Source organism: Eubalaena glacialis, chromosome 16, assembly GCF_028564815.1.
Source record: "Eubalaena glacialis isolate mEubGla1 chromosome 16, mEubGla1.1.hap2.+ XY, whole genome shotgun sequence".
Lineage (NCBI taxonomy): Eukaryota > Metazoa > Chordata > Mammalia > Artiodactyla > Balaenidae > Eubalaena > Eubalaena glacialis.
The window spans coordinates 29,786,574-29,810,505 of NC_083731.1; the positions used below are offsets into that span (position 1 = coordinate 29,786,574).

Genomic DNA, 23,932 nt, shown 5'->3' on the forward strand with positions numbered 1-23,932 from the left:
ATTGTAAGGATTAATTGAGATAATGTACGTAAAGCCCTTAGAATAGTGCCAGGTCCTTTATAAGCACTCAGTCAATGTCAACTATAATTTTACTCCAGAGACTAGAATACAGGCTTAGTACAGCAATATATACATTACAATGAAATTACCTTCTAACTATAGTTTTAATGCCTTTTTTAGCTGATGACATTCCAGAACTGCTTAGCTCTTCCAGTCTGTTTTCCATGCTGCTTCCCCTTATTATAGCCTACATAGGACCAGTAGCTGCTGCTATTCCCAAGGTGTGTGATTTAATTCTCTAACTTTGAATCTTTTTTGTAAATATAATTTTATTTAGACTTTGTATCTTTCCTTTAAAAATACTTTAATATTTGAGGCATCTGGGTTACAGGTAACAAGCAGGTAGACATGTAAATGGTAGAAGTTATTAGTTAAATAACTAATTCTCTGATCTTAGTATTGTTTACTGGATTACCATGCTTACTTATTGGCTTTACATTTGAAGGACTTGGGAATAGGAAATATATTTTAGAATATGATATGTAAGGAAAGCTCAAGTTCACTGAGATCTTTAAAAGTTATAATGTCGATGCCAAATCTCCATTTTGAATAAAAATAACAATGTTAAAGGATAGGAGTGTTGTAAAATTGTGAAATATTCAAGACATGGAAGAAATTATAAACTACTGATTCTTTGGCGTAATTAAATTTGAGTAAAACCTAGTTTACTGCAGGTCCCAAAAAGGCAGAAGGGTTTAAAACTATGGACTAGGCTATATGTAACACCTAAGATAAATTTAAGATAAGTCTTTTTTTTTTTTTTCCATAGAACAAATTTCTCTTTGAACGAAAACTTAGCTAGAAGAAACTCTAAATAGAAATTCTGAATAATAAGTATAACCAACAATTATAGTAATTAATCATTTTAAAGCAACTTTCACACTTATCTCATTTAATCATTTTTTTTTTTATACTAGGTGGCTGTAGAAGTCTTTGGCCTTGTCCAACAGTTGCTTCCTTCAGTTGCCATTCTGAATCAGAAGTATGCACCCCCTGCATTCAATCCTAATCAGTCAACAGATAGCACCACAGGAAACCAGCCTGAACAAGGCCTCTCTGCCTGTACAACCTCTAATCACTATGCTGTCATAGAGAGCGAGCACCCCTATAAGCCTGCATGTGTGATGCACTACAAGGTGGGCACCAATTCCTAGGGACAGTTTAAACTTAAAACTTGATTTGATGTTCTATACTGATACCTTAAAGGATACTTGGTCTCTGTTCAAGTATAACTTCTATATGTAGATAAAGAGAATCAGCAGGTGGTTAGACACTGTCAAATACACACCAGGGTTTAAGACAGTTTTTACTGTTAAAGAGTATAGTTTTATAGGGTTTAGGAAAGTTGTTCTCATATCTTTTTGTAAGTATAGGGTCATGTGTAATGTTCAACTGCAAATAATATATTGTAATAGTGGATATCAGCATTAAAATTTAAAAATCACTTCTTTTGAACTGATATTATTTGTACCACAGCCTGAGCTCTGAAAATTTACATACCCAGTGTAGGATTTAAAATACTATACATAATGTTAAAATGTACCTATAAAATATTTGTAAGTATAATGTTGTTATTATAGAGTATTCAAAATCCTATTCGTTGCTTTCTAAATTGTATCACTTAAATTAAGGGAGAGAAAGAAAATTTGTCCACTTAAATTAATTATAAGTTTAAGTTTTATGTGCTTGTAAAATATTCAGCTTTTTATTGTAGAATATGGTAAACATATGAAAGGTCAGCCTAGTACAGTTTACCCCTTTTCTCCATCATCCCAGATTCAGCTGTTATCAACTCTTGGTCAAACCTCTTTCATTTATTCCCCACCCTCTTTGTCCCTTCCACATTCATGGATTTTTCATTATGTATCTCAAAATGTAAGGACCTGTAAAAAATAACCATGTTATTATCACACTTAAAAAAACGAATAATTCCTTTAGGTTATCAAATGTGCACATTTTAAACTCTTTGAATTAGAATCCAAATAAGATTCATGCATTGGGATTGGTTATGTCTCTTAAGTCTCTTTTAATCTGTTGATCCCCCTCCATCTCTCTCTTTTTTGTTTCCTTGAATTTTATTTAAGAAACTGGATCGTGTGTTTTTCTGATAGGATCCTCTTCAGCTTGACTCCTGAGTCCTTTAGACACACCCCTTGTAGTCATTCATAACATCCTCACTCTCTGGTGTAAGATGTTATAAGATGTTACAGCCTCTGGTATAAGACGTTATAAGAGCTTACACATTTCCTGCCTCAAATCTGAAACCCACCATCTTTTTCAAAGTGCCGTGATTCCTTTAAATGGTAATGAGTCTTTAAAAGCCAAATTATGGCACTGGGAATGCTCATTTCTCCTGGGTTGTCATTGTTTCTAGATATTTATAGTGTATAGAACTAGTACATACACTCACACATAAACACACATGTATTTATATACACAGGCATATATTATTTGTATATATATTTATGTATGTGGGTGTATTTATGAACAGACACATTTATGTGTATACGTATTTTTTGAATGATAAAATACCTCATGAGTTTGTACTGATGATACTCATTCAAAATAAGGACCACAGGATGTTACACCTGAATCTCATTTCTTGTAAACCGAAAGTTCCTGTTCTCGATGGCACTGGGAATATTAGAATTAGAAAATCCCTTAATTATTCATTCACTCTTTGTGTGTGTGTGTGTGTGTGTGTGTGTGTGTGTGTGTTTTGTCTTTTGGGCATATTCCCAACTAGGAAGTACAGAGAAATGACCATGTTTTCAAAGTAAGTGGGTATGGTCAACTACTGTGTTTTAAAGTAAATTGGAATAATCCCTCTCTCTGTGATTATGCCGCTAATTGGACGTACATTTGGCATCATTTATTTTATTTTATTCTAGATTTTTAGGAATTGCTTTTTAAGTTTTGTTTGATAATAGTTCAATTACATAGTTGTAAGTCAAATCTGTAGAACAAAGTGTATTCAAAGAAATCTAGCTTTTATTATCTCTGTCCCCTCATTCTGTTCCCTTCTTCCCTGTCATGTCTTCTTCTCAGATAACATTTCGTATTATTATAATTTTGTTGTTTAGCCTTCCATTATTTCTTTTAATGTAAGCATAGACACACAAATACAGATGCAGATGTGTATGTGTATTCATTCCTCATGTTTTTCAACTTTTTATTTCGAAGAATTTCAAACCTGTATAAAAAAGTAATAAGATTTGTGCAGTGAACACCCCCCTATGCCCTTGACTTGGCTTCATTAGTTAACATTTTGCCATGATTGTTTTATTTATCTATATTTATTATTGTCAGACCATTTAAGAGTAGGTTGCAAACATCATGACCCCTCACCTTGTTCCTAAGAACAGTGAAGTTTCCTGTATAACCCTAATGTACCAATCGAATTTAGGAAATTTAACATTGAAACGGGGTTATTACCATGATAAAGAGTAGTAGTATATCATGTTATAAGCTAAACGTTTTGCCTTTTTTCCCAACAATGGTGTTCATAGAATCTTTTTAAACCCAGACCGGGATCCTATCGGGTTCAAACATTGCATTTAGTTGTCAGGCCTCTTTGATCTCTTTTTCTGCAGTAGTTCCTCAGCCTTCCTTCGTCTTTTATGACATTGGCATTTTTGAAGAACACAATCAGTGGTTTTGTAAAAATATCCTTCTTATTTGGATGTAATTGATTGTTTTTTAATGATTAGATTCACGTTGTGCATTTTGGGTGGCAACACCACGTAAGCGATGTCCTGTTCTCCTCAGTGCATCCCATCAGGAAGTACTTAGTCACTTGATTAAGGTGATAGCTCCACCAAAAAAGCATCTTTTTTTCCCTTTGAAAATGTCTATGGGTAGATATTTATGGGTTAGAGACTGTGTAAAAAATACTGTCTTTCAACAAATTTTAGTATCCATTGGTTATTCTTACCCAAATCATTCATTACTATAAAGACGGTGGCTTTCTAATTCTGTTATTCCTCCCAGCTGGTGTTCTGTTGTAAAGGAGAATTTTCCTATCCCTTCCCCTTTAAAAATCTATTTACTTATTTATTTTATGTGTTTATATCAATATGGACTCAAAGCTTCTCTTTTTTGCTCAGTGTTCTAATCCTTTGCTGTCATTCAGTTTGATGCTCAAATTTTAATTGATTTGGCCAGGGAAAATCTGTTCAAGCTGGATTCTGTGTCCTTTTTCTGTGTTTTCATTAGATTTTGAGCACTTCTTCTTAGTTCCAGTCTACACCATTGAGGTCTTTTCTTTATACCCTTTTCATTTACGTATGCCACTGTGAATAATAAAAATATTGAATACTATATAAAATTAACAGTTTCTTTGCAAAAATTTTGTCTTTTGTTAATCCCACTGACATTAGGATAATCAAAGTACTTTATTCAGAAGTTGCTTGGGGTAGTTCATTTTATGTATATGTGTAAGTGGGTATATGATCAGTTTAATATAAAGTTAGGCTTATTTGTTTATTTGTACTTAATTTTTATGAGTCTTTTTCCTATCCTAGTTGATTTAATTTTACTTTTAAAATATGTGAAATATTAATATGGCTCCAGAAATAAAATTATACAAAATAACATACTCAGAATTGTAAGTCCTTTTCCTTCTCTGCTTCTCACTTACTCCAGTAAGTGTCCTGGTGTATCCTTCCTGCTTTCTTTTTTGGAAAAAATCAGAACGATAGGTAGATTGATTTAGTTGTAGTATTATTTTCCGTCTTTATTTTAAAAAGGTAGCACACTATGTATACTACTTTGTACTTTGCTTTTTAAATTTAACACTGTGTATAGAAATCTCTCCATATCCATTTAAAGAGACTATGCTCATTCCTTTTTTACAGACTCATAGTTCTCCACTGTAAAGACCTATCATAGTTTATTCAGCCAATCTTATGTGTGTGAGCATCTGGGGTGTTTTCATTTTTTTTGCAATGAATAACTTTGTGCCTGTGTTTGGGGGTTTTTGTTTGTTTTTTTGTTTCCGTATTGTTAGAAGCATATCTTCAAAGTAAACTCCTAGAAGTGGGATGGCTGGGTTAAACAAATACAGAATGAGGAGCCTTGTGCTAGATAGATCTGGGATGGCTGATTCAGAGGGTGAATGCATATGTAGCTTTGCTAGATGTTGACAGTTCCCTTCCATAGAAGTTATGTCTTTTTGTGTCCCACCAACAATGTATGAGAGTGCTTGTTTTCTCACAGCCTCCCCAAAAGAGTATGTGGTTAAATTTTGGGCCTTTTGCCAATATAATGGAAGGAATGGTGGGAAAATGGTGTCTCAGTTTAGTTTTAATTTACATTTATGTTATCATGAACAAAGTTGAGCTTTTTATTTAAATAGAGATTGTAAAAAATCCTATTTTGCCATTGTCCGAGGTAATTTTTTTTTAGATTAATATAATATTTGGGAAATTTCTTAAGGTTTATATCATGTCCTACAACCAGTTCATAGTTTACTACTTGACATGGTCCTACTTAACTGTAATTTGACTACCATTACAGCATTCCTTCTACCATAATGGTGACAGAAGCTTAAAAGTGGCCTTAAAAATATATATAATTATGTGCCATCATAATCTCATATATACAGTAAAATTTCAGGTTAGGAAAATATAAAAATCTAGGCTTTTATCAAGTGTATAAGTGTGTGTGTGTTTATATTTATTCTCATAATATATGAAGTTACAAAGTTTTTTTGTTAATGAAAAGAAACATTTGTAGTAGATACTATGAATGGTAGATAACCTAAAAGTGACTAAAACCTTACATGTTAATGATTTATTAATTTCCATCAATGTATCTTTATATTATACCTATCAAATTATGTTGTCAGTTACCGACTTATATTCCTTAAATGTGTACTGACTGAAATGGAAAATTTATTATATAAACTCTTCCATAGGAAAGTCAGATAGCTGAATGTTTATGGAAATTAAGCAGCTTTGTAATTGTTTTTCTAATGATATCAGTGTGTACTTAAAAACATTAATGCAAATATTAGCTCGAAAGCAATAGATATTTCAAGTGAGGAGTCAAGACAATTGATACTGACCATTAATACCTTGATTTCTGATCACTTAATTCCTTACTTAAAATTTATTTTACAGTATGTTGAAGGCATCATCTTTACAGTATGATGTCCTGTTTCTAAACTAGACAAAACGCTAAAATCTGATTCATCTTATGCGAGTGACTTCTTGCCTGTTGACCTCAGGTGACATTCCCGGAGTGTGTACGGTGGATGACAATCGAGTTTGACCCTCAGTGTGGTACTGCACAGTCAGAAGATGTCCTCCGGTTGTTGATTCCTGTCAGAACTGTTCAGAATTCAGGATATGGACCAAAATTGACATCTGTCCATGAAAATCTTAATTCCTGGATAGAATTAAAGAAATTTTCAGGATCCTCTGGGTGGCCTACCATGGTTTTAGTGTTGCCAGGTAAGTTATTTTTTTCTTTTTTGTTTTATATGGTAAAATATATGCATTTATGATAATTATGTTTAGTAAGGATACATCATTGAAAATGTTTATTTAATTTTTAGAAGAATTTCTTCAAGACCTACTCAGTGTCTGGATTGCAGTTGGGTAGTAAAGAAGACTCTCTGGGCATGGGGCACAACATGACCAAGTTTTAGGGAAGAGAATGTTTTGAGGATCTTGTGAGAAGAGATTAGCTTGACAAAAGCAGAGAGTTAATACTGAGGAGTAGCTGTCTGTATAGTTGGGGCCAAACTATAGAAAAAAGTGGATTAGGTGTTTTATTTTCCCAGTAAGTGCTAAATTTTGAGAAGTTACCAAGGACTTCTTCCTTTCAAGAGAACTGGTGAACCACCGAACCCACTGAGTTATGTGAAGTTATTGTTTTTGAGCTTGAGGGTGTATGTGGCCGGGTGGGTGGAGGCACTTTTGCTATTACAGTCTGTTGTTTTTTTTAACCAATTAACAATAACTACTCTTGTGATCTCTCAAACTAATAGCCAATTTGAATTTAGAAACTTCTTTCTTCTAGTCTGACCTGCCTTGTTTGTTTGTGAAGAAATCAGACAAAGCCAGATTTTAGCCTGGAGAGGATTGCTCACTCTGAAACAGAAGAGGCTAACCTGGGTCACCTTAGTAATTGACGGATAATTGACAATGATCCCTCATGTAACTTAACTTAGGACATGTGATTAAGGAGAATTAGATCATAAAGAAAAATAACAACTGGCATGGTTTTATTGTTTCTACTGTCCTTTTTAAGCACAGCTTTGTTCAAGTAGATATAGGGACCCCAAAAAAGACTCGATTTTTTTAGTACCTGATTTGTATTGCTACCTATCTTGAGATAGATAAAAGTAAGGAAATTTTGATAAAGTTGTTTCAGATTTTGAACTCAATGTTAGCTTTCTTCTTAGGAAATGAGGCCCTTTTTTCACTGGAGACGGCATCAGATTATGTGAAAGATGACAAAGCTTCTTTCTATGGTTTCAAATGTTTTGCAATTGGATATGAGTTTAGCCCTGGACCTGATGAGGTGAGAATGAATTATCTTCTCATTCTGTTAAGGAAGATTGTGTTTCTAAGGGCTGCTGTTGCCTTAAATTGTGTTTGCTTTCTGTATTCAAGAAGTCTGAAATTTATTTTAAGCTAGAGTGTATAATTTAAAATATTCTGTAGTTTAATTTTGTGCAGTGGTCTGGTTTTGCTACTTTTAATATGTGAAGAGAATGGAGTCTGTGCAACATGACCCAGCCTTTAAAGACTTAGTATAGTTGTGCCTGTTCCAAACCAGCTCTGGTAGCTATACCTTTCTAAGTAAATTATAGAACCTAATTTCACCATGGGACTAACTTAGTATCTCTTCTAAATGTTTCAAATTGTACAATAAAAAAAAAGTCAAGGTGAAAGACTGATCATGTTCCTTCAAAATAATGAATGAAAAATCTTTGGACAATGAACCTGTCGGTCTGAAACTTAACAACCAGCATGAGACATAATATTAAATCTCTTACACTCTTAATTAACCATTAGCTCCTAACATATGCTTCCTTTTAGTTTCAAACATTACACTTGAATGCAAGTCACGCTTTTTTTGATAATCCACATCACTTTTCAAAAATTTCATCTTCCAAACATTTTTTAAAGCATCTGATTTTGTTTTTGCAATTCTCCAGGGAGTCATCCAGTTGGAAAAAGAACTAGCCAATCTTGGCGGGGTTTGTGCAGCAGCTTTGATGAAAAAGGATCTAGCACTTCCTATTGGTAAGTGTGGTCAAGTACTAGGTGTTTGTTTATGATTTAAAAAAATTTTTAAGAGTAGAATATGTTCATTGCAGAACATTCTGAAAATAGATTAGCAAAATGAATTCAGTAGTCACATACATTCATGAGCAACTGCTTAATATACTGGTTGTTTGGGTTTTTTAAATGGAGACTGAAGAGTATCTCTCTAGTTTTTTTATTCACACACATATATGCATACAAGCACTTTCTTATGTGCATACATGCTATGTGCCAGGCCCTGGGTTAAGCACTGGAAATAGAGTACTGAACCAAAGCTTGAGATATCTCTCAGAAATCCTAGTGGACATATCAAATAGGCGATTGGATGCTTATTGTCTGGAGCTCAGGGGACAAGTCAATAGAAATGTCATTTGAACGTAGTTGGCATTTAAAGACCATATGAAAGAACCATATGAAAGATGAGCTAGGAAGAGAATGCAAATGAGAAAGAGAAAATAGCCAAGGGTCAAAGCTGGGACTTGTCAAAATTTCAAAGACAGATGGAACAGGAGGAAGAGGCTGCAGAAAAGACTGAAGCAGCAGCCAATGAGGTAGATGTAAAACCTCAGGAGAGTGGATATTGGTGGGATTTTTTAATGAAACTGAGAAATCAATTAAAATTTGTCATTGGGTTAAACTTGTTGGCTATTTATATACTCAAGAAGAAATATATATATATATCAGTAAAATGAGAGAAATATAAGGACTTTCAGAGTGGGGTGAGAGAATGGAAAGTCAGGAGGGGGAGTCAGGTTGAACGTAGATGGCTCTTTAGAAGAGTTTTCATGTGATGCACAACAGAGAAATGAGGCAATGGCCAAAGAGTACCTATTTCTAGGATACAGAATTGTGTGATACATGAGTTGATTTATTATCAGAATTGTAAAGATGAAAATAAGGTGTAAAATATTTACTAATTCCATGATGTTTATCCATGGTCAAACATTTTATTTTTACAGTAGTTGGGAATAAAAGGCATTATTATTGTATTTCCCCAGTTCTCACCTCCAAAAGTCCATCTGTATCTCTTCCCTCTGGGGCTACCCTTCCCACTTTATTCTTTCTTTCCTCCCTTCTCTTTCTTTACTCCTTTCTTCCTTGTCTAATCCCTTTCCTCTTCCTGCTGCCTTCCACCCTTCTCTGTTCCCTTGTTCCTGCTTCATGTTGACACATGATGAGGAAATGAGACAATGAGACATCTGTGTTCTATACATAGGAGGGAAAATGGCACAGCCTCTTTGAAGGAGATGTGTCAACAGCTATTCAAATTTTACATGCATGTAGCTTTTGATGTAGCAATTTTTTATGCATACTTGCACAAATGCTCAAAAAAGGTATGTTGTAAGGTAGATTAATATAGCAGTATTTGTGATTATAAAACCTAGAAGCAACCAAAATGTCTGTCAGTTGGGAACTGGTTCAATAAGCAATGGTAAGTAAGTCCATACAGTAGGAATGTATGCAGCCTGTTAAAAAACTGCAACAAAAAAGTAGACCTCTATGTCCTGGCCAAGGAAGATGTCCAAGTTATATTAATTAAGAAAAGCAAGCTGCGGAAGAGGGTCCCATTTTTGTGAACATTATATTGTAAGTATATAAATATATGTGTATGTACCCACATGTGTGTACGTTGACACATATGTACATACACTTTATTTGCACACAAAATTTCTAGAACAATACGTAAGAAACTGTTGACACTCTTTATCTTTGGAAGGGGGTGGTAGCAGAATTTTTCGTTCTACACTTCTGCATACTTTGAATATTTCCCTTTGAATATGTATTACTTTAGTAGTAATATTTTATGAATTAATTAAACTATCAAAGAAAATTCAATAAATAAAATATATTCTACATCAAGCAGTAAAGGAGAAAATGGCTAGAGAATACAGTCACTATCTTACATTTTCCTCTAAGTAACTGTTGTTTACTAAAGGTAAAGCTCTTCTACAATATAACCAAACAAGAAAGGCTCGGATTCTGAAAAATCAGTTCCCTCATTTTTCTTTTTTTTTTTTTTTTGGTCAAAAAGTAAGTACACTAAAGTCAAAAATACACATTTGTGTACATAAATATAGTATATATCTTTTGAAAATCACTTGATGATTGCTTTTTGCATATTGTCTTGAGAATTACAGCTTATATTCACACTGAAAATAGCATTTGAAAATTTAAACCACTGAGATTTATCCAGAACGATAATAGTTCTCTTCAATTTGGAATATCAAATTTGTGGGAAAGATGTCATGAGTGCAAAAGACTAGAAAGATAAACTAAGGATGAATATATTTTAGTAAACCTTTTCATTTACACAACAGGTAATGAATTAGAGGAAGACCTTGAAATTCTTGAAGAGGCTGCATTACAGGTATTGTCCTGATAATTGTAAGGGTAAACTTTGCACATTAATTTTAAGCAGAATTTCCACTCAGATCAACCTTATTTTTCTTGAACATAGCACTCATTCATTAAGTATTTCATGCCATAATTGGCAGTTATAGAGATAAATAGCTCATAATTTCTCCCCTTGATGGGAGAGACCCACCACATGAGCCCTTGTTGTACTGTGTGGTGGGTGTTAACTCTGGAGTGAGATGAAAGCCCTGCTGGAGGAAGAAGAGCTACCAAGTGCCAAGGGTCCAGGGGAAGGCTTTGCCCAGCGGTGGACATTTAAACTGGATCTTGAAAGAAGTTTTATTGACCAGTTAGAAAAAGAGGAAAAAAGCTGTTAGTAATAGTAATTTAAATAACATCTGTAGAGCACGTTATAGTTTACCATGTCTTTGACATTATCTGTCTATTTCTGCAATTACACTTTTGAGGTCAGTATTTTCTCTTGTATCTTACAATTATAATAACTTCAGTTCAGAGACATTTTGTGATTTGTCTAAGAATTCAGCTTACTGGGAGATAAAGTCTAATATCCAGGTCTTCAAATATCAATACTTAGAGTTAGTGGTTTACATTTTATTTATTTTCTGAAATGAATTGATCACAGCAGTAATAATAAAAACAAACATTTATTTGATCTTAACTTTATCAATTACTATTCCAAACACTTTTCGTATTTTTAACTCATTTAGTCCTCACAGCAACCCTATGAATTAGAGACTCTTATTTATAGATAAGGGAACTGAGGCGCAGAGAACTTAAGTAACTGGCCCAGAATCACACAGCTAGTAAGCAGCTGGGTAGAATTTGCCCTCTGGCAGTTTGGTGACAAAGTCCATGATCTTGATCACTATGCTCTAATCATAGGGAGTCATGGTGTCCTCAATAATGTTAAGAAACTTCTGTGTCTTAAAAACCCACCAGCTTTTGTTTTTGTTTTTTCTTTTAAAAAAGTTAAATCTCTGTATCTTAAGATACAAAAATAAAAATTAATTTAAAAAATATTTAATAAACATACTATGCGTCAGATAACATTCTAGCTAAGGAAAACCATCAAGTAGCTCATATTATCATTACAGGGATTATTACGGCTTATAGAATGTCATTTAGGCCAGATATAAAGAGGTCTTTATCGTACTGCTGTAAAGAGAAAAGTGATTTCCCAAATTACCCACCGTTTTGGCATGTAAGGTCGTCACTGTGATGGTCTAACACCTACTGCTTGTTAGGCAGGTGGTGGGCATTTAAATGTGTTATTTAATTTAAATTTTATAATAACCACGGAAGAGATATCATTTGATCACCAGTTTATACATTTCACTGATTCAGGAATGGTCGGTAACTTGTTAGCTCAAGAGCACACAGCAATAACTTATCCAGAGTCAGGATTTGACCTCAAGTCTGTTTGACTTTAAAGATTACGACTTTGAAATTGCATGGCTTATAGAATGCAGAAGTTACTTGTTGTAGAAATTGATAGAAATGGAAATATAATGCTTCTCTATGAAAAATAGTATGTTTTGAAATGTATTATATGGTCATTAAAAATTTTCTAGAGTTTTAGCCCTTAAAGCAAGTCTTTCCAAAATATAAGGCTTGCTTCTCATATAGGTGAGAACTAAAATTTCAGTTTTATCTGCCTTTTTTTCTTAACTTTAATAAGGCTTACACAGGCTAATGCAGTATATGTGCAGCCACAGTCAGACTTCCATCTACTTTTTGCCCAAGTCAAGACCTTGGTACCCACCTGCCCAAGAGAACAGACACAGTGTACCCATGATAGCTGCCAGTAATGGAGACACAAAAAGAGGGAGACCTTTACAGCTGTCTTCAAAAGGGAGCCCTGGCCCTGACAAATAGGGATGTGGCACATGTAGAAAGCTAGAGTGGGAGGGGATGCACCATTGCATCTAGCATGCAGATCTCTGATAAATCACTTCTTTTTTGTGGGAAGAAAGACGCTGGAAATATTATCCCAAGTTTTTCCCTCCTGAAAGTTTTCTACTTTATAGGCTAAAGGAGCACTAGGGCATGGGAAGGAAATTATTTCCCCCAAAAGGCCTATCTAAACTTGGGTGCAAATACAAAAAAATTCATGTAATTAAAGTTTTATATTTTAAAATATACAAATGTCAGATAGCCTCATCCACCAGAGGGCAGACAGCAGAATCAAGAAGAACTACAGTCGTGCACCTGTGGAATGAAAACCACATTCACAGAAAGATAGACAAAATGTAAAGGCAGAAGGCTAGGTACCAGATGAAGGAACAAGATGAAACCCCAGAAAAACAACTAAATGAAGTGGAGATAGGAAACCTTCCAGAAAAAGAATTCAGAATAACGATAGTGAAGATGATCCAGGACCTCGGAAAAAGAATGGAGGCAAAGATCGAAAAGATGCAAGAAATGTTTAACAAAGACCCAGAAGAATTAAAGGACAAACAAACAGAGATGAACAATACAATAACTGAAATGAAAAATACACTAGAAGGAATCAGTAGCAGAATAACTGAGTCAGAAGAACAGATAAGTGACCTGGAAGACAGAATGGTGGAATTCACTGTCACGGCACAGAATAAAGAGAAAAGAATGAAAAGAAATGAAGACAGCCTAAGAGACCTCTGGGACAACATTAAATGCACCAGCATTCGCATTATAGGGGTCCCAGAAGGAGAAGACAGAGAGAAAGGACCCGAGAAAATATTTGAAGAGATTATAGTTGAAAACTTCCCTAACATGGGAAGGAAATAGCCACCCAAGTCCAGGAAGCACAGAGAGTCCCAGGTAGGATAAACCCAAGGAGGAGCATGCGGAGACACACAGTAATCAAACTGACAAATATTAAAGACAAAGAAAAATTATTAAAAGCAACAAGGGAAAAACAACAAATAACATACAAGGGAACTCCCATAAGGTTAACCCATAAGGTTAACAGCTGATTTCTCAGCAGAAACTCTACAAGACAGAAGGCAGTGACACGATATATTTAAAGTGATGAAAGGGAAGAACCCACAACCAAGATTACTCTGTCCAGCAAGGATCTCATTCAGATTCGATGGAGAAATCAAAAGCTTTATAGACGAGCAAAAGCTAAGAGAATTCAGCACCACCAAACCAGCTCTACAACAAATGATACAGGAACTTCTCTAAGTGGGAAGCACAAGAGAAGAAAAGGACCTACAAAAACAAACCCATAACAATTAAGAAAATGATAATAGGAACATACATATCAATAATTACCTTAAATGTGAGTGGATTAAATGCTCTAAACAAAAGACACAGGCTCGCTGAATGGATACAAAAACAAGACCCATGTATATGCTGTCTACAAGAGACCCACTTCAGACCTAGGGACACATACAGACTGAAAGTGAGGGGATGGACAAAGATATTCCATGCAAATGGAAACCAAAGCTGGAGTAGCAATACTCATATCAGATAAAATAGACTTTAAAATAAAGAATGTTACAAGAGACAAGGAAGGACACTACATAATGATCAAGGGATCAATCCAAGAAGAAGATATAACAATTATAAATATATATGCACCCAACATAGGAGCACCTCAGTACATAAAGCAAGTGCTAACAGCTGTAAAAGAGGAAATCGACAGTAACACAGTAATAGTGGGGACTCTAACAGCGCACTTACACCAACGAACAGATCATCCAGACAGAAAATTTATAAAACTCAAGCTTTAAATGACCCAATAAACCAGATAGATTTAATTGATATTTACAGGACATTCCATCCGAAAACAACAGATTACACTTTCTTCTCAAGGGCACACAGAACATTCTCCAGGATAGATCACATCTTGGGTCACAAATCAAGCCTTGGTAATTTTAAGAAAATTGAAATCCTATCAACCATCTTTTCCAACCACAACACTATGAGATTAGACATCAGTTACAGGGAAAAAAACGTAAAAAACACAAACACATGGAGGCTAAACAATGCATTACTAAATAACCAAGAGATCACTGAAGAAATCAAAGAGGAAATCAAAAATTACCTAGAGACAAATGACAACGAAAACATGATCCAAAACCTATGGGATGCACCAAAAGCAGTTCTAAGAGGGAAGTTTATAGCAATACAGTCGTACCTCAAGAAAGAAGAAAAATCTCAAATAAACAATCTAACCTTATACCTAAAGGAACTAGAGAAAGAAGAGCAAACAAAACCCAAAGTTAGTAGAAGGAAAGAAATCATAAAGATCAGAGCAGAAATAAATGAAATAGAAACAAAGAAAACAATAGCAAAGATCAATAAAACTAAAAGCTGGTTCTTTGAGAAGGTAAACAAAATTGATAAACCTTTAGCCAGACTCATCAAGAAAAAGAGGGAGAGGACTCAAATCAATAAAATTAGAAGTGAAAAAGGAGAAATCACAAGGGACACCACAGAAATACAAAGCATCCTAAGAGACTACTACAGGCAACTCTATGCCAATAAAATGGACAACCTGGAAGAAATGGACAATTTCTTAGAAAAGTATAAACTTCCAAGACTGAACCAGGAAGAAATAGAAAATATGAGCAGACCAATCACAGGTAATGAAATTGAAACTGGGATTAAAAATCTTACAACCAACAGAAGTCCAGGACCAGGTGGCTTCACAGGTGAATTCTATCAAACATTTAGAGAAGAGCTAACAGCCATCCTTCTTAAACTCTTCCAAAAAATTGCAGAGGAAGGAGTACTCCCAGACTCATTCTACCATCACCATGATACCAAAACCAGACAAAGATACTTCAAAAAAAGAAAATTACAGACCAGTATCACTGATGAATACAGATGCAAAAAACCTCAACAAAATACTAGCAGATAGAATCCAACAACACATTAAAAGGATCATACACCATGATCAAGTGGGATTTATCCCAGCGATGCAAGGATTCTTCAATATATGCAAATCAATCAATGTGAAACACCGTAGTCACAAATTGAGGGATGAAAACCATATGATCATCTCAATAGATGCAGAAAAATCTTTTGACAAAATTCAACACTGATTTATGATGAAAACTCTCCAGAAAGTGGGCATAGAGGGAACCTACCTCAACATAATAAAGGCCATATATGACAAACCCACAGCAACCATCATTCTCAATGGTGAAAAACTGAAAGCATTTCCTCTAAGATCAGGAACAAGACAAGGATGTCCACTCTCGCCACTATATTCAACATAGTTTTGGAAGTCCTAGCCACGGCAATCAGAGAAGAAAAAGAAATAAAAGGAATAAAACCTGGAAAAAAAGAAAAACTGTCACTGTTTGCAGATGACATGATACTGTACATAGAGAATCCTAAAGATGCCACCAGAAAACTACTAGAGCTAATCAATGAATTTGGTAAAGTTCCAGGATACAAAATTAATGCACAGAAATCTCTTGCATTCCTATACACTAAGAACAAAAGATCAGAAAGGGAAATTAAGGAAACAATCCCATTCACCACTGCAACAAAAAGAATTAAATACCTAGGAATAAACATACCTAAGGAAGTAAAAGACCTGTACTCAGAAAACTACAAGATACTGATGAAAGAAATCAAAGGTGACACAAACAGATGGAGAGATATACCATGTTCTTGCATTGGAAGAATCAACATTGGGAAAATGACTATACTACCCAAAGCAATCTACAGATCCAGTGCAATCTGAATCAAATTACCAATGGCATTTTTTATAGAACTAGAACAAAAAAATCTTCAAATTTGTATGGAGACACAAAATACCCTGAATAGCCAAAGCAATCTTGAGGGAAAAAAACTGAGCTGGAGGAATCAGATTCCCTGACTTCAGACTATACTACAGAGCTGCAGTAATCAAGACAGTATGGTACTGGCACAAAAAACGGAAATCTAGATCAATGGAGCAGGATAGAAAGCCCAGAGATAAACCAGCACACCTATGGTCAACTAATCTATGACAAAGGAGGCAAGGATATACAATGGAGAAAAGACAGTCTCTTCAATAAGTGGTGCTGGGAAAACTGGACAGCTACATGTAAAAGAATGAAATTAGAACACTCCCTAACACCATACACAAAAATAAACTAAAGATGGATTAAAGAATTAAATATAAGACCACAGGAAGAACACTCTTTGCCATAAATCACAGCAAGATCTCTTTAGACCCACCTCCTAGAGTAATGGAAATAAAAACAAAAATAAACAAATGGGACCTAATGAAACTTAAAAGCTCTTCCACAGCAAAGGAAACTATAAACAAGACGAAAAGACAACCCTTAGAATGGGAGAAAATATTTGCAAACGAATCAACGGACAAAGGATTAATCTCCAAAATATATAAACAGCTCATGCAGCTCAATATTAAAAAAAGAAAACCCAATACAAAAACGGGCAGAAGACCTAAATAGACATTTCTCCAAAGAAGACATACAGATGGCCAAGAGGCACATGAAAAGCTGCTCAACATCCCTAATTATTAGAGAAATGCAAATCAAAACTACAGTTAGGTATCACCTCACACCGGTTAGAGTGGGCATCATCAGACAGTCTACAAACAGCAAATGCTCTTGGGTGTGGAGAAAAGGGAACCCTCTTGCACTGTTGGTGGGAATGTAAATTGATACAGCCACTATGGAGAACAGTATGGAGGTTCCTTAAAAAACTAAAAATCGAATTACCATATGACCCAGCAATCCCACTACTGGGCATATACGCAGAGAAAACCATCATTCAAAAAGACACATGCACCCCAGTGTTCATTGCAGCACCATTTACAATAGCCAGGTCATGGAAGCAACCTAAATGCCCATCGACAAGACGAATGGATAAAGAAGATGTGGTACTTATATACAGTGGAGTATTAGCCATAAAAAGGAATGAAATTGGATCATTTGTAGAGACATAGATGGACCTAGAGACTGTCATACAGAGTGAAGTAAGTCAGAAAGAGAAAAACAAATATTGTGTATTAACACATATATGTGGAATCTAGAAAAATGGTACAGATGAACCAGCCTGCAAGGCAGAATTAGAGACACAGAACAAACGTATGGACACCAAGCGGGGAAAGCGGGGTTGTGGGGAGGTGGTGGTGGGATGAATTGGGAGACTGGGACTGACGTATATACACTAACATGTAAAAAATAGATAACTAGTAAGAACCTGCTGTATAAAAAATAAAATTCAAAAAAAAAGTCTGTTATATGATATATATATATAAAAAATAAATTAAAAAAATAAAATATACAAATGTTCTCTTTTGCCCAACAGGTGTGCAAAACCCATTCTGGTATTCTTGGAAAGGGTTTAGCGCTTTCTCATTCACCAACTATATTGGAGGCACTAGAAGGAAACTTACCACTTCAAATCCAAAGCAATGAACAGTCCTTTCTGGATGATTTTATTGCTTGTGTTCCAGGATCAAGTGGTGGAAGGCTTGCGAGGTAATGTATATTAAGTACTGCAATGACTTCCTTTCAGGGCTTGCCTCAGTCTTCATTTCTGAAGAGAAATGAGAGGGGAGTCGTTAGGATGTGACAGTGCTGCCTAAGATAATCTAGTTTATGTGTTTTGGACTCGCCAAAATATGAAATGGTAGTTAATATTTCAAAATATTTTAAAAATATATAATAGTTGTTAAAAATATGTAGAACACCTGGTAAAATTGAGAAGTCTGGGTACTTGATGGTAGTATTTAATATGTGTACTAAACTCCTAAATTTATCACTATATTTATTTTAATATGAGGTTTTTTCCAAATCTACAATTAATGCAAATATAAATTTAGAATTTAAATTAAATCATTTGAGGTTGTGGAGTTCTCATTTATTTTGTTGCTATCTGCTTTTTTGAGAAGATGAAAAGAACAAATATGCTGACTTGTGATTTTACTGGTAAATATAGAAATCTGACTTCTTTCTGTCTTTAATTTTAAAACTACAGAGATTACTCTTTCGGTTTTTGGGGTTTTTTTTAAATAGTTTTTAGTTGTTTTTTTTTTTTTTTTTATAAATTTATTTATTTATTTTTGGCTGTGTTGGGTCTTCGTTTCTGTGCGAGGGCTTTCTCCAGTTGCGGCGAGTGGGGGCCAGTCTTCATCACGGTGCGCGGGCCTCTCACTGTCGCGGAGCACAGGCTCCAGACGTGCAGGCTCAGTAGTTGTGGCTCACGGGCTTAGTTGCTCCGCAGCACGTGGGATCTTCCCAGACCAGGGCTCGAACCCGTGTCCCCTGCATTGGCAGGCAGATTCTTAACCACTGTACCACCAAGGAAGCCCTACGCTTTAGTTTTTAAAAACCAAAATGGTGATTGGAGAAGAATAGAAAATCTTTTAAGTCAGCCTCAGTGCTATCTTTATGGACTTTTTATGTAATGCATGGCAGAATTACTCATTACTCATCTCACAGGACAACTTGAATGTAGATCATGGATATGATGATCATGAATTCAGGCATGGATATCACAAAGTACAGAAAATAGGCCAAATTTACATGGAAGGGAGGGTAGTGAGGGAAGATAGTTAAGAAATTGTGTGAAGGGAAGCAGCCGCATAGCACAGGGAGATCAGCTCGGTGCTTTGTGACCACCTAGAGGGGTGGGATAGGGAGGATGGGAGGGAGACGCAAGAGGGAGGGCATATGGGGATATCTGTATACGTATAGCTGATTCACTTTGTTATACAGCAGAAACTAACACACCATTGTAAAGCAATTATACTCCAATAAAGATGTTAAAAAAAAAAGAGAAGATAGACAACGTATCTTTAACCTGCTTGCTCTCCAGCAAGCAGAATGTCACTTCTGTCCCTGCTTTGACCCTGCTCTTTCCCAGGCTTTCAGGTTGGCAAATTCAGCAGGCCTCCCTTAAAGAGTGTATTTGGGACTTCAAAGTATATGCAACCTAAATTCATCTTCTTGCTTATTTTAAATCAGCTATAGTTAAAATTTCAAATTTCCTGATTTTAAAATTATTTCTATTTTATTTGTAATCATCAGAAATCTTATATGCTTCAGCATATTTTTTAATGAATTTGTCATTAACTATTTACAAGGGAGACACTGTGGCCATTATCACTGAATCAGAAATGAAGATACCATTTTAGCATTTTGTTTGATATAAGTTTTACTCATTTGGCTTAGTTTCATGTTAATCATTGAAGATGTTGATGAATGTTTGGTTTTTTGTTTACTTGTTTTTTTCATTATTGCTAGGTGGCTTCAGCCAGACTCTTATGCTGATCCTCAGAAAACATCTTTGATTCTGAATAAGGATGATATTCGTTGTGGTTGGCCTACCACCATCACTGTTCAAACAAAAGACCAGTATGGGGATGTGGTACACGTCCCCAATATGAAGGTAATTATATTGGGATTGTATTAGTAGACAACTATGCACTGACTATTGTAACTAATAAAATTTTAGAAATGGCAAGTGCTTAAGAGTCCACATGCAGTACCCTCTTTAGATATACGTAATGAAGGAAGCCAAAAAATTGTTGAAATGGCTTGTTTATATTAATCAGTACTCAACTTTCCAAGGTATATATTTTTTGGTTTGTTTTTTTACATTTTGCTAGGTGCTGTGGTGATTCAAAGGAAGGATAAGAAAGTGTCCGTACAAAGAGTGCTAAGCACACAGAGGGAAGGCCATTAATACATAAGTGATTGAATAAATCAATGAAAGAATACATTTTAAAATTTTGTACCTATCTTTTAAAAGACTCAAATACATTTTGCATTTGGTACTGTTGAAACAAGCTTTAAAATATAATATTGATACTTATTAAATAAATTAGAAATACATAAATTTGGATTGTAAAAGAATGAGGGTTGGAACTAGTCATGTGCTATATTGAAGGATATAGTTCTTTGGATACCTTTTCCCTGAAACATGAATTAATAATGACATTTTAGAGCATATTGTAATGGATGATATTAAGTCCTTTGTGATATCTATTAATTATATATCTTATTTTAAACTTTTATTATATTTCTGAAAATAGTCAATATTGAACGAAAATTTGTATAGGCAATCCCTAGCCGCCCCTGCCCCCCAAAGTTGTATTACAAAGTGATTTGGTTGTTTGGAACTTAGAGTTGATTAAGCCACAAAATCTTTTTTACTCACAGAGCAGCTGATTTTACCTCAATATTACTTTTTTTTTTTTAAGACTTTTGATGTGGACCATTTCTTTTTTCCTTCTTTTTTTTAAAATAAATAAATAAATTTATTTATTTATGGCTGCATTGGGTCTTCGTTGCTGCACGCAAGCTTTCTCTAGTTGCGGCAAGCGGGGGCTACTCTTCACTGCAATGCGTGGGCTTCTCATCGCAGTGGCTTCTCTTGTTTCAGAGCACGGGCTCTAGTGCTTGGGCTTCAGTAGTTGTGGCACACGGGCTTAGTTGCTCTGCAGCATGTGGGATCTTCCCAGACCAGGGCTCGAACCCGTGTCCCCTGCATTGGCAGGCAGATTCTTAACCACTGCACCACCAGGGAAGTCCCAGAACTATTTCAACTACTTGATTTATACCATGAAGAAGCACAGTGCCACTGGAGCCTCTAACTTGACTCATAGTAAAAAAAGACAGGAGACATATAGTTCACATGTCTTAAGACCAGTAAGTAAAACTGAATGGAAAAGTATTTGACCCTGATACTAAACAAAAATCAGGCTCTTTACCAGTGGCTTTCAAAGTTTTGGCCATGACCCCCAGCAAGGATTTGCATTATGACTCAAACGTACATATATAGAGTGGAAGAGTATGTACTCTTAGTTACATACAATATACATAATACACATTCATACAGTATGCTGCACTCTTATATTTTCCCTTATATCTTACTTTTTAAAGGAAGATCACACCCCATCAAAGCGATTTCAGGCCCGCTAAGAATTACTCTTTAGAATGCAAAAAGCATCACAGATTATAAGAAAAAAATTGAACAGAGAAAAAAGTAATTCTGAAAGTGATACAAAAAATCACTCCACTCAAGGACAGAGTTTTGATCACAATACAATATACATTAATATGTTGAGGGGTTTGTGTATTCACTGATGAATTTCTCACTTAAGTGTATGTAGTGAGTTGTTAAATCCAGTCTTTGAGCCCACAGTAAGTTCCTTATTCATGTGACTATGTTGTAGTTACCATTTTCCAGCTAGGCATAACATTTCATTTCTTTTTAATGTTCATACTGTTATGCCTATAGTATATCTTCAGCTGTATTTTCCTGTGTTTCCACCTTGCTTTGTTGTCTCTTACTCCATTCTGGTACCTGGGTTGTTTACATCTTACATTTCAGAGTCAGACTTTATGCTTTATCTTTTGTTCTCCTCTTTGGGTTCTTTTTTTAGCCACATGATCTGTCTCTCTTTCTTTACTTCCTCTTTTTTTTTGCTACATATTTTGCCTCTTGAGGGCGAAAAGCCCTAAATCTCTTACTCAGTATGCTCAAGTTCATATCAGATTTATGTCAAATTTAGAAACCGTATCTATGAAACTCCAGTAAATACTATTTAGGAAAAGTGATTTGCATACCTCTTGATGTTTAATTTATTATATCACGTTATCATATTAGCTGAAAACAAAAGTAGTTCAATCTGTTTTGTTTTCAGCCTGATAGCACATGAAGTTTTAGGAGCATTTTAGACTTCTCAGAAACTATTGAAGTATCCTTATGTAGTAATAACCAATTATTTGGAACATAAAAGTTGGTTTGCAGGTAATATTTCAGTGAGATCCAAAATCCTTTTTAAAGCAGCAAGTGTTATTGGTTTTTTTTTTTAACTTATAAAATGATTATTCCAAGGAAATCTTATTTAATGAAAAGAGAAAGTTGTGTAGGAAATAAAAGAGTAACAAATTTTACAAAGAAGCACAGTTTATGAAAGAAAGCAGAATGGTTATCATTTTATATCTCAGTACTCCTAGAGTATGAAATTATTCAGTGATTTACTTCAAGGTTCGTAGTACATAGGCAGATGTACTTCTACTGTTAATTTACTTAGGGTAAATGTAGTTGTTTAAAGAAAGATTAAATCAAAATAGTACGTATAAAAATAGTGGCTATAATTTAAAATCAAACGTCTTAGAATTTGGAAGCATTTGCTTTTTTTTCCTTTTTATTACATTTAAGTTTAAAGCTTTTAATGCTGGCAATGTATATGAGCTGAAGAATTTTACCATGTATCTTTAAACTTCTGTGTTTTAAATGTAAGATGGGTTTTTAATATTTCCAGAGCATTATATCAATCCAAATACTGATTTGTCATAACCCCAACTAAAGATTGTGGTTATTTAATGGAATGTATTTGCTAGCTACACTTAACTTTATATATAGACACTGAGAGTCTCAAACTACTGACTCCCTAGAATGGCATTAATAAGAATAATACCCGTTAAAGACATTCCACATTTCTGGGGTATCTCTCAATTACTTAAGTAATATTGTCACTTTCTTTTATGCAATCCTTTCTACTTCTGTGAAGAGCTTGTTGTTGAATTACCTGTTCTTGCCAACCACAAAAGTAGTGTCTGAAAAGAACACAAGAAATTTTGGGTGACCCTCAGAATGATAAAGAGCTAAAGTGGTATTTAAATTGTTTGTAACTTTGTGGTTGCCTAGAGATTGAGTGTTTTTTGCCAATGCATAAACAAATAAATAACAATAAAATGTTTTGTTATAATTCCTGGAAAGTATTTCTGAGTATTGTTTATGAGACAATTTATACTTTCAGTGTTTTAAAATGCCTTAGGAAGTCTGTTCTTTGCATCTCTACAGTGAAGTATAGATAAAAGATATCACCATATTATTGTTGAAGAAGCTGAGTTGGAAAGTTTAGTTATCGATAGGTTGCTTAGCTCTAATAGTTCATGTTGGTGACAAAACTAATAATACTCTTTTTGCAGAGTAAATAAACATCGTGAAGTTTTAGGTATAAGATTTGTTTTATTAGCTGTTAATTTCTAAGATACCTATCAATGGAATACTTTTTCTTCTGCAAAACAGTATAGCTAAAATTGATATCAGTGCTTTAAAATATGTGAAGATTCCTGGCAAGTATTTATACCTGAATTACCGGATAAAATAATTTAATGTTAGTCCCTGCAAGAATGTAGATTCGTTTGACTATCCTTTCCTGGACTTTGTTAATGGCGGCATTTGTTTTTATTTTGTGTTTTGATATTTATGATTATTTATTCCCAAAAACAAGGCCTCTCTTT

At 34.7% G+C, this 23,932-nt stretch overlaps 1 protein-coding gene across 4 annotated transcripts in view; it reads left to right on the top strand.

Annotated features, from left to right (window-relative positions):
- MYCBP2 (MYC binding protein 2) overlaps positions 1–23,932 on the top strand; it is a 268,376-nt gene that overhangs the window by 151,492 nt on the left and 92,952 nt on the right. For all 4 annotated transcript variants that reach the window (XM_061171161.1, XM_061171158.1, XM_061171160.1 and 1 more), the window contains 8 exons: positions 181–281; positions 978–1,196; positions 6,290–6,515; positions 7,472–7,590; positions 8,231–8,318; positions 10,658–10,707; positions 17,979–18,151; positions 19,919–20,063. In XM_061171161.1, coding sequence (XP_061027144.1) covers positions 181–281; positions 978–1,196; positions 6,290–6,515; positions 7,472–7,590; positions 8,231–8,318; positions 10,658–10,707; positions 17,979–18,151; positions 19,919–20,063 — 1,121 coding nt within the window. The remainder of the gene's footprint in view (positions 1–180; positions 282–977; positions 1,197–6,289; positions 6,516–7,471; positions 7,591–8,230; positions 8,319–10,657; positions 10,708–17,978; positions 18,152–19,918; positions 20,064–23,932) is intronic.